At 45.3% G+C, this 12,240-nt stretch overlaps 1 protein-coding gene and 1 long non-coding RNA gene across 2 annotated transcripts in view; one reads left to right on the top strand and one right to left on the bottom strand.

Moving 5' to 3' along the window:
- Nucleotides 1-12,240, top strand: part of LOC140064979 (uncharacterized) — a 69,104-nt gene that overhangs the window by 47,398 nt on the left and 9,466 nt on the right. The window lies entirely within an intron of this gene.
- Nucleotides 1,508-12,240, bottom strand: part of TIMP2 (TIMP metallopeptidase inhibitor 2) — a 28,805-nt gene continuing 18,072 nt past the window's right edge. The window contains exons 3-5 of the mRNA XM_072112356.1: nucleotides 11,365-11,473; nucleotides 8,508-8,632; nucleotides 1,508-5,054 (exon numbers count right to left, since the gene is read on the bottom strand). Coding sequence (XP_071968457.1) covers nucleotides 4,857-5,054; nucleotides 8,508-8,632; nucleotides 11,365-11,473 — 432 coding nt within the window. The 3' untranslated portion in view covers nucleotides 1,508-4,856. The remainder of the gene's footprint in view (nucleotides 5,055-8,507; nucleotides 8,633-11,364; nucleotides 11,474-12,240) is intronic.

The following is a 12,240-nucleotide window of genomic DNA, read 5'->3' as shown; positions in this document are numbered from 1 at the left end:
CCTGCAGTCTAAGTAATGGAGAGGGGTCAGGTTACTACTCTCCCGGACCACCTCAGCTCCGCCCTCGCTCTCATCTAATAGGTGCATATCATTTCACGACCCAGATCTATGGCGTCTGATGGACCCCATGGTCATGTAATGGTCGTCTTATGGGATGTTATTAGGTTTGGTCTTGGTTGTGGAATTGGAAGTAAGGGGCCGTGTGATATTTTATTCAGAAAATATAATGGAATTGTCTCGGAGACACTCAACAAAGTCCCACAAAACTGACGTAAACTCAACCGATAAAAATATCCAGTGATATTGTCTATGATGGATAATCTTGTGGAGAAAAACATGGGGAGGTGTTACATGGGAAAGTATCTTCTACTTACCTCTCTTCTTACCTCCAATATGGTTGGATTTTACCCATATCGCTTCTAGTGCCCTGGAGACCAGGGTGGGCCACATGGTGGTGGGAAGGAAGTTCAGGGGAGCAGAGGGGTGAAGATCTGCATGGTCCTTGTTGACCTCTTGGCGTGACACAGTTCCAACCCATCCACTTTCCACCTCTTGGTCTTCTTCCTTCCTACTGAATTGCTATCCAGAAGGGGAAGAAACCACCAGACTGAGGGAAGGAGAAGAAAGTGGCGCGAGGGAGCACTGCATCCCACAAGGGGCGCAGTGTGACATTTTAGGGGCCATAAGATGCCAAATCCACCCTTTATATCCAGTCAAGCATTTTGACTTCTAGTCTTTGTATAGAGTGATGTCATGTGACCATTGCTGTCTATCACTGGCCTCTGCTGAATTTAATGATCATCATGTGACTGCTACAGCCAATCAATGGCCTCAACTGACTATAACTGAAGCCAGTGATTGGCTACTACAGTTTCTGTAAACAAACAGAGACAGATTGCGGAAGGAACCATAACGCTTGATCAGAGGGGAGAAGAAGATCCTCAGTTCATGTTCCAGCCTTCCCAGCTGCTGTTCAATCCCTTATGATAAACCAGGGACATTACTCATAGATCCGGGCACCGGGACTGTGGTAATCTTCTTCTTATATTTGCTTCCTTCTAAAATTCACTTTAAAATAACAGATGTGTTATGGGGGGTGTTACCAGAGCCCCTCCGCGCTGTAGTGTCACAGGTTGTTACAATGTCTCGCCCTGCTTCCTCAGTCCTTCCCCTCCTCCCACTGAGTGCTGCTGCTGTGAGATTACAGCAGGAAGAGGGAGCAGGGGGAGGGTGTGTCAAGCTGCAGCACAGAGAGGCTTTGGTAACACCCCCCCCCCCTCCCAGCTCATTATCATCATTTAAAAAGTAGATTTTAGAAGGAAGAAGACCATGGATGACAAATATAAGAAGATACCACAGTCCCGGTGCCTGGATCTATGAGTAATGTCCCTGGTTTATCATGATAGATTTTGATTGTAGATTTTTGAAGGTGCAGCTTTCTTAACCCACGCAACACTGAAAAAGAAAAGCGCTCAGACCGGGTGACACACAATAACGGGGTCTCCTATTGGCAGATAATACTTTTTTTTTTTAATGGCACCGATGAAACTTTCACATACAGAATTTGTCATCGAGCATCGGAATGAGTGCAAAGCACGGAACATGCAACTTTCCCCTTCTCTCTCCACAAGTCTCAGACTTTTATTTCCAGCAGAAAAAATATATATAATAATAATTATAATAATAATAATAATCATAAAAACACCAAAAAAGATAACAAAAAGCTTTAAATTAATACTTGCAGCAGAAAATAAAAAATACACATTCCGGTTTTTGTTTTTTTTTAATACTTACCAAGCGAGAAACTCTACAAATAGCGTTACTGTGATTTACAGTATAGTTGTTTTTTTGTACAAAGGGGAGGGGCTTGACACAAGGACCAGAAAGCCATGTCGAGGTGAGGGGTGGGGGGATAAAAAGGGGACAATACCAAATAGTGTGATATAAATATGATAAAAGGTTTTCTAGTAATGAGGGATTAAATAGTCCCCGAAAAAGCTATACAGTACATCAGGCACGTGTAACGTTCTCTCCTTAAAGGGGATGGGGGCTGTGATTACGCAACGTGTGCCCTGTGTTAAACGGGGTAAAGAGGGGTGTGAGTATCCTGTGCAAGGTAGCGGAGGACTGTGGGTACAGTGTATAGAGTGGGGTGCACCGTGTGGGTGTGATGCAGGGTGCACGTGGCTGATATATCGCTGCTGTCACACTCATACTGCCGCTAACATGACGACTAATGCTACATGTATAGAAATGTATTGATTGGGGTTGGACTTCATATGCTTGATGTGCAGGTTAGTGGACGATGAGGCCACGGCTAGTGGCGTATTCTACTAATTGAAGGGGGCGATCTCCCTCCACAACAGCACCCCTAAATCTGGATGTAACTCTGCAGAGAACCTTCATGTACTGTGGGGATTCACCCCAAAATTTTAGTCTCTTCTCTCCGAATGCTGCGATCCGAAACATAACAGGAAATCTACCATCACAATCCATCATGATAAACCACTTCCTCATAGATCCGGGCACCGTGACTGTGGTAATCTTCTTATATTTGTTATCCATGGCCTCCTTCCTTCTAATATCAACTTTGAAAATTATGCTAATGAGCCAGAAAGGCATTACCAGAGCCCCTCAATGCTGTAGCATCACAGGCTGTTACACTGTCTGCCTCCCCCCCCCCCTAAGCACTTTTCCCTTCCTTCTGCCTGAGTAAGGGCTCCACAGAGAGGCTCTGGTAACGCATAACACCTCTGACTCATTAGCATAATTTAAAAGTTGAATTTAGAAGGAAGGAGGCCGCCATGGATTACAAATTAAGAAAGTAAAAAAATTAAGAAAATAATAAATATAAGGAGATTAGCACAGTCCCGGTGCCTGGATCTATGAGTAATGTCCCTGGTTTATCAGGATGGATTTTGGTGGTAGATTTCCTTGATATGTAAATTTCCATGTGGAATATTACTGATCACAAAGTTACTGTAACACATGGTGTCTTTTCCATATAGAGTGGAACTAATACTGGGCATTCTTGTCAAAGGGGCGTGGCCATGCGTACCGTACAATAAGCGCTACCAGTACCCGGTCAGTAGTTGTTCAGTATTTGGCAAAGCCGAGTCCAAAACATGGAAAATGTGAAGATCTTTCCATTATATGTTTCCTCTGTGTTGGTTCCAGTTCTGATCTCGACGTTTAAATAACAACTGCATGAAAGCGGCGCCTGACCTTGTAAGGACTCAGCGCCCGGACAACTAATAATAGAGGTGCAGCACATTGCGAAAATTAGGGGTATTGATCGTTCATGGAAAATTCTAGACCAGGAGAGCTGACATCTCTCTGTGTTGGGTCGTTGCTCAATTCTCGTCCTTCTACAGATATATGCACAGACAACAGGGTGTTACCGGTTGGAGGCGTGTCACTAAGTAGACTGTTCAAGAACACGCCCCTTTAACGATCTTAAAGGGAACCGGTCACCACGTTTTTCAGTAATACAGCTAGTGGCAGGTTCCCATAGAGCCCTATTAACTAAATACCACCTTTTTTGGCTAAACATAGTTCCCCTCTCATCCCCATAAAATCAACTTTGTTAACTTACCTAGTATACATCCAAATACAGCAGGAGACGGAGGGGTGGGGCGTGTCCTGCTAGGTGGAGTCCAGCAGCTACTCCCCTTGAATCCCTCTCACCATTCAGCATTTCTTGTTACGTGACCAGGGTGATCTAAAGTCCTATACCGACTAACATTTGCAAAATGTACCCCATGTATAAATCTGATCACATGAGATCACAGCAGCCTCCAAGGACACATGATGAGGAGTAGAAGTCCATGGAAGCATGCTCTGTTTCATGTGGTCAGATAGATACATGGGGTATATTTTACATAAGTTAGTGGGTAAAGGACCTTAGATGACATCACCCTGGTCACATGACATGAAGAGCTGAATGATAAGGAGGAGGCACGTGGCATGGGGGGAGCCACTGGACCTGATCCAGCAAAGCATGCACTTTCTGACTCCTGCTGGATCTGGGTGTATGCCAGGTAAGATAACAAAGTTGATTTTATGGGGATGGGACAATTTTTAGCTGAAACAAGGATTACATTTAGTTAATAGAGCTCTATGGGAACCTGTCACCATCTGTATTTGTTAAAAATGTGCTGACAAGTTCCCTTTAATGCCCAGTTGTAAATTTATTTATACATTTCTCAGAGGAAAACACCTCTACAAACCAGTACTATATATCAGCATCACATGTTTAGCATTAGCGCTCGATTAAGAACACCCCCCCAAGACAGTCTCAGAAAAAAAACACCAGGTAATGAAAACCTGAAGAAATTGGTGCAAATTGTATAACGAAAGCATTCTCCGAATTACACAGAAAGCCAGTCCCTGCATCGATTGCATGAGAACACTAGAGAGGAAGGGACGGGGCAAGGAGAACTCAGCGCATAGGACCTCGCTTTGCAGGTTTTATCCTTTTGGTAAAGGGAATCGGGCACTTGGGGAAAAGCCAAGGGGGGGACTGTAGACCAGCTACACAGAATAAAGGGATTCTATCTGCGGCCTTGTGCGCTCCGACAAACTGTACGATAGGGAAAAGCGGTAAGAGGAAGTCTAAGAACTAGGCTGGAAGCAGAGTCCATCCTCATCCTGATCCATTTAATCCTTTCAGTGCTGCAGAGCTCAGCAATGAAGGGGTTAAACCCCCTGTCCCGGGACAGCTTGCAGCAGTCCAGCATCTTCTCTTCAGCCATGTGACTTGCAGGATATTTACCTGGACCAAAAAAAGAAAATCCCAAAAAAAAAAAAAAAATCTCAGAAGTGGTGGGAGGGACTTGCACAACGTGAGATTTTTTTTAGGGATCTTCGATGTCGAGGAACTCCTGCTTGGGAGGGGCGGTTCCCCGGTACCAGGAGCAGGATCCATCACTGCGCTTAATGCAGGCGTAATGTTTGGCCTGCCGCCCGTTTATGCTCTTCTCTGTCATCCAGTCCGTCCACAGACACTCATCTTGGGAGGAGACGTAGCAGGGGATGGAAGGACAGCGGGAAATCTGAGGAAGGAGAGGAGATAGAGGACAATCAGAACCACTAGGTACAACTTTTACTGTATAAAGAGTCTAAACTGGGGCAGATTTACTTACCTGGTCCATTCGCGATCCAGTGGCGCGTTCTCTGCGGTGGATTCAGGTCTTTTGGCGATTCACTAAGGTAGTTCCTCCGACGTCCACCAGGTGTCGCTGCTGAGCTGAAGTTCCCCGGAATGCAATGATCTTCACCAAGCCTGACCAAGTGAAGGTAAGCGCGAGTACAGCGACACTTTTTTTTAAAGTGCGGCGGTTTTTCTGAATCCGTCGGGTTTTCGCTCGGCCACGCCCCCCGATTTGCCGGCGCCGATGCGCCAAAATACGATCGCGTGCGCCAAAAACCCGGGGCAATACAGGGAAAATCGTCGCAAATCGGAAATATTCGGGTAACACATCGGGAAAACGCAAATCGGCCCTTAGTAAATGACCCCCTATGTTTTTACATTTTAGGACATAATAAAAAACATTTTAGTAGGCCTTAAAGCGAACATGTCACCAGGAATGTCATTGTTAGCTAGTGACAGGATCCAATAGCCTGTGCTATGCTGATTTTAAAAATGCCTATGTCAGCAATCTGAATCATTTTAGTACTTTATAAAACTTTATTTCACATTACCTGGCTCCCTGCCAGCAGAATGTGGTGTGTCCCAGGGGATGAGCAGCTGCAACCCAAGTGTTTCCTCATGCATTCTTCGTCTTCTCCACATCATCCCCCTCCCTCCCCTGCCTGCTAAAAGCACATAATAGAAAGTGGGGAGGGAGCGGGATGGGTGTGGGGGAGAGGAGCTGGACACAGTCTGCTGCAACTGCATAAAGTCACTGGGGTGTTGGAGTCTCTGGCGTCACCATCATCATTATCTGCACTGATAAATCTTCCTACCTCCCCCTCCCTTCTGCAGACGTGAGCTGCTTGGAGCAAGTGGTCAGCTATATGGAACCGGAGGGGGCGGAGGAAAGAGGAAGATGTAACAGAACAGAGATCAGATAATAATGATGATGACTGCAGCCTTGTAACAGAAGTCACCAGCAATGTGAATTATAAAAGCAGATTGGGGAATAATTTAGTGTTGAATGGTGAGAATGGCGCACGGGGAGGAGTAGAAATGAGTGAGGTCGGGAGGACATACCCCCTCTGACTCCTGAGGATCTGGCTGTATGCCAGGTAAGATAACAAAGTTGATTTTATGGGGATGTGAGGGAAACAATTTGTAGCTTGGAGCTATGAGGGCACTTTGAGCCGGTGTAAGTGCACATTTTTGGGCACCCCGATTGCTGTTGATTCTTGATTTTAGAAAAAACCCTTTAAGATCTCAGATGATGTGACACAGATTTCTCTTCTGATCCTCTACGGGATAAATACATGAAACAAGGATTTGATGGGAGATTTTGTAGCACTTTGTTCTCATACCCTGTATGTAGGGATTTCGCCAGATGTAGCACTTGGAACTAAGAACAAAATGTTCCAATTTAGTCTCTCCTGACCGCGAGAACCTTTTGTCACATGCTTCTAATAACGGATAAATGTGTGTAATGTGAGCTGCATCCCCCCCGGCATGGCTTCCCTTCTTCCTCGGCGGATGTATGAATGTGTCGGATCCGCGTTGACTCATCGACGTTCTCTTCTACCAGAGACATTTATACGGAGGGGTTTTTATGGGATTCCTAACCTATTGGACTCTTCCTAACATAACACAGGAAGACATGGGCTGATTTACTAGTCTGTGTAATATTTCCTCTACTGGACTGCGGCCATGACCACAACCCTAAAATATCGACAAAGAGGTTCTGAGTGTAGACATGAGAAATGCTGCAATGGTGCCAGCACCCAAGAGTCTCCCTTACCTATTGTATCCATGCAGGCCCCTCTGCATGGTGCTGCCCCCATCATGGATGGTGACCAGGGTGTGAAGGAACGGCCATGGTAAGAGGGGGACACTGGCTTGAATTTTCTGAGAAATCCATTGGAATTTAACCCTATATCTGCCTCTTTGATGCTGTGGGTCAGGGCTAGTCATAAGCTTTAAGTCCAGTTTTTTTAGTGTCTTCCACCATATTACCATCTTAATTTTACAATTTATATTAAGGTTTTTCAATTTAAAAGACAGAATAATAGTCAGGTTAATCCGGCCAAACATATGTGATCTACCATCAACATCCATCGTGATAACCCAGGGACATTACTCATAGATCCAGGCACCGGGACTGTGGTATCTTCTTATATTCGTTATCCATGGCCTCCTTTCTTCTAAAATCAACTTTTAAAATGATGCTAATGAGCCAGATGGCTCTGGTGGGCATTACCAGTGCCGCCTCTGTGCTGCAGCTTCACATACTGTGACACTGTGCAGGAGCAGCCCACTGTGTGAGATAACATCAGGCAGAGGGAGGACGGGGAAGTGCTGAGGGAGCAGGGGGAGGGGAGACAGTGTAAACTAAAATTGATTTTGGAAGCACCTCCTCGTCTAAGCAGGGCCGGTTTTAGACAAAGTGGGGCCCTAGGCAAAGCTAAAAGTGGGGCCTCAAAATAAAACTATTTTATCACAGTCCGTAAGAGGCTCCTTTATCCCTGCACAATAACAACACTTTGTAGTTACAAACAGTAGTAAGGTAAGACAATCTGTAATATGGGACTGTAGGAGAATTATATATGAGGAGATAGACAGATGATAGGGAGATGGATGATAGAAGCTAAATATGAAAGATGATATAGATTTATAGATAGATGCATAAATATAAAGTAGATTATATGATGATAGGAGATAGACAGATGGATGGATAGCTATGAGATAGATATGACATAGATAGATAGATATGAGATAGGAGATAGATAGATAGATAGATAGATAGATAGATAGATAGATAGGTAGATAGATAGATTTTTGCTGCTCCCTTTCCCCTGCCCTCCCCTTGGGTCATTATGATGGATTTTGATGGTAGATTTCCTTTAAAGGCCATTTCCCTGGGCTGTAAAAACAAAAACTAAGTGTACTGACACTGCTCCGGCTCCTGGTTCCTTTGTTGTGTGTGTATGTGCTGGGGAGTCACCAGATCCGCTTTGGCCAATCCATGGTCTCACATGGTCACAACTTGTCACTTGTGATATCAGAAGAATTGACATTTTGTGGTCTGGGGAGACCTGGGATTGGTCGAGGTCAGTCCTCTGTTATCCCCTGGCACTTCTGATCCAGCATAACAACTGAATACACTGATTTGCCCTAGAACACAAGGGGTTTCCCAAAATTTGTGGGAAAGACGACTTTACTCGGGAAGTCAGCGCACTAAGCATCAATTTAGCTGGATGCAACACCTCTTATGTGTAAACCACGCCCCTCTTCAAACATACCACACCCCTTTTTGCCACACAACATGCCTCTCATAGAAATGATTAAAGGGCATTTTCTAATTCTTACGGTGACTCACCTTACACTCGCAGCCCATCTCATATCTCTGATTAAGACTCTTCTTCTGGGTCTGGGTGAGCGAATCCCATGGCACAATGAAGTCACACAATGTGATGTGCATTTTTCCATTACCCTCTGCCTTTCCTGGAAAACAAAGATAGATGCTTAAAATTATTTGTCCCTGGATTAAAAATTGACAAATGCAGCTTGTTAGACTTTCCCATCTCTCTCTGACTGTTACTAATCCCATGACGGCTCAGCACAGCATCACATGGACAACTAAAAGTTCCGACTGCTAGGTGGACGGTGGTACCACCCATCACACAAATATTCAAGAGACGAGCAAAAATGAAACAAAATAAGAAATATCTGCAGAAAAACTAATGTCTAATGACATGAAAAATACTTTAAAGCCAAAAAAAGGCGAAAAAAAGGATTGGAATTTAACTTTAAAAAGGACAAAGGGAGGAGAACACATATTTTTCTTCTGTGTTCATCACTGAGTTGCCAACACCAGACAGTCAAGCATATACCATATTTTTGGACTATAAGACGCACCCAAGATTTAGTCATCCAACAAAAAAAAAAAAGTAGAAAACATATTTGATACAAATTTAAAAATTCTTGTTGGTCACACAGAGCTCAGCTGCATCCAATCACTCACACACTTCCCTGCTTCATCCATCCATTAAAGGGGTTGTCCGAGAGTTCTGAAAAAAACAAAAGGTGGCCGGGGGGGCTGCTTAAAAAAAATAAAAAGATGTACTTACTTTCCGACGCCCTGCGGGTGTCCCCGCTGCTTTCACTCCGGTACGTGCGCCATGTATACAAACATGGCTGCCGGAGCAGTGCTGGGTTCAGCTTCCAGGCCGGACACGCCCACCCGTGCCTTTTCACAGCACTGTGTATACGGGCCGGATGGTTGTCGGGTCCGGCCGTAAACTGAATACAGCACTGCTCCGGGGCCATGTTTGTATACATGGTGCGCTGACCGGAAAGACAGCAGAGCGGGACACGGGGAGGGCGTCAGAAGGTAAGTACATCTTTATTTTTTTAAGCAGCCCCCTCCCGGCCACCTTTTGTTTTTTTCATAACTCTCAGACAACCCCTTTAACTCACACACAACTTTGCTACCGCCATTCACTCACAGCTCTGCTACATCCTATTACTCACACACAGATCTGTTACACTCATTCACGTACACACAGCTCTACATCCATACACTCACACACTGCTCTCCTACATCCATACACTCACACACCGCTCTCCTACATCCATACACTCACACACTGCTCTCCTACATCCATACTCACACACTGCTCTCCTACATCCATACACTCACACACTGCTCTCCTACATCCATACACTCACACACCGCTCTCCTACATCCATACACTCACACACTGCTCTCCTACATCCATACACTTACACACTGCTCTCCTACATCCATACACTTACACACAGCTCTACATCCATACACTCACACATGCACCAGGGTAAAGTGGGGGTTATACATGCACCAGGGTAAAGTGGGGGCTATACATGCACCAGGGTAAAGTGGGGGTTATACATGCACCGGGGTAAAGTGGCGGTTACACATGCACCAGGGTAAAGTGGGGGTTATACATGCACCAGGGTAAAGTGGGGGTTACACATGCACCAGGGTAAAGTGGGGGTTATACATGCACCAGGTTAAAGTGGGGGTTATACATGCACCGGGGTAAAGTGGGGGTTATACATGCACCAGGTTAAAGTGGGGGTTATACATGCACCGGGGTAAAGTGGGGGTTATACATGCACCAGGTTAAAGTGGGGGTTATACATGCACCGGGGTAAAGTGGCGGTTACACATGCACAAGGGTAAAGTGGGGGCTATACATGCACCAGAGTAAAGTGGGGGCTATACATGCACCAGGGTAAAGTGGGGGTTATACGTGCACCAGGTTAAAGTGGGGGTTATACATGCACCGGGGTAAAGTGGCGGTTACACATGCACAAGGGTAAAGTGGGGGCTATACATGCACCAGAGTAAAGTGGGGGCTATACATGCACCAGGGTAAAGTGGGGGTTACACATGCACAACTTGTCTCCACCTGCGGTTGGCATCGCCCACATGTAACAATGTTGGCCCAGCTATTATGACATGTCCCTAGCTCACAGGTTTCCTACAACAGCAGCCGTAGGAAGGAAATGGGGCCATAACCAGATGATCTCCAGTCACAATCTCATGAAATGTCCCCGCACACTTACCTCATCGCTACAGAGCTGTAAACAACAATATTTTCTACGGTTTTGTGTTTCTCCATCGTGCCGGCGGCGTAGGCGCGGTACAGGACGGAGCAGCAGCCACCTGCTCAGCAGCCGATCACACGGCCACATCACTTACAAAAATATGTCTAAAAACTGTTGTGCAACTCTTTCCATCGCCCCTCCAGCTGCCTTTCTTCTGTTTGCCAAAATTGTCTTTTTTTTTCAGGCAGAAAATACTTCCATGAAGTGAATCCAATGCCGCCTGCCTTGTAAATAACAACTCATGTGCTATCAGGTTCTTAAAGGGGTCCTTTCACTTTTTTGCATGCACAATGGCTCCTCTTGGCCACCCGGTTCACTCATTATCTATTACAGCCTCTGCACGGGTCCATCACATGATCACGTGCTAACGAAGCCTGGTAGACAGACCGGGTAAGTGAAGTAGGTGGCCATAAGGGTGCCATCGCCATCTCATGTGCATGGAAAGCAGTGAATGGGTTATTTTCCGGATCGTTGGACACCCTAAATCATAAAGTGATCCTTTGGATATTCCAAAGCTTCCAAGTTACATCTGATAAAACTACACTGCAACATCATAAAGAAGAGTCACATATACAGATACAAACCTGCGATCAGATACTCTTTTTTGCCTCCGGTCTCCAATGTGACTCCACATACGGCTGAGGAAGGAGCGGTGAAGATGTACTGGATGTCCTCCGTAGGTCCCTTGAACATCTATAAAAGCACATGGTATATTTAGGAGCAATCACAGGGAACATAATCATCCAATATTACTACTACTACCCCACTACTAGTCCTGTTCCTATGGCCACCACCATCCTCATACAGAAGGATTCTTTACTGTAAGAGCAGGGACTCTATGAACTCTCTACCACAGGATGTTCTGATGGTTGATACAATGTCCACGTTCAGGAGGGGCCTGATGTTTAGAAAGTAATAAATATCAAGTTATGGGAACTAGATTCTTGGGATTAGACATTGATCCAGGGATTTATTCTAACAATTTTCCCTATTACATGCCAATCGGCATCAGCTTTAAAGTGAACCTGTCACCTAGAATGTAATTTTCAGCTGGTGACAGGTTCCTATAGCCTAGGCTTTGCTGATTGTCTTTGTCAGCATTCTGAATCATTACATCAGTACTTTATATAAGTTTATTTCACATGACCTGGCTCCCTGCCAGCAGTCTGTGGTGAGTCCCTAGGGAGAGGCTGCGTCTCCTCGTTCATACTTTCTCTCTTCCACACCCCCCCCCCCCCTCCCCAATGCACCTGACAGGAAGTGGGGAGGAGAGGAGACTGATATAGGCACACACAGGCTGCAGCTTCCCCTCCTGGGGACTCACCATGCACTGCTGACAGGGAGCTAGATAATGTGAACTTATATTAAGTACTGAAATGATTCTGAATGCTGTGAAAGGCATTTTTATAGTAAGCATAGCAAAGGCTAGAAGTTGGAATGCTTATTTTTTATTGTTGGTG

This window comes from Engystomops pustulosus, chromosome 6, assembly GCF_040894005.1.
Source record: "Engystomops pustulosus chromosome 6, aEngPut4.maternal, whole genome shotgun sequence".
NCBI lineage: Eukaryota > Metazoa > Chordata > Amphibia > Anura > Leptodactylidae > Engystomops > Engystomops pustulosus.
The sequence above is the reverse complement of the archived record's forward strand: the minus strand, read 5'-3'. Positions and strand labels throughout refer to the sequence as shown.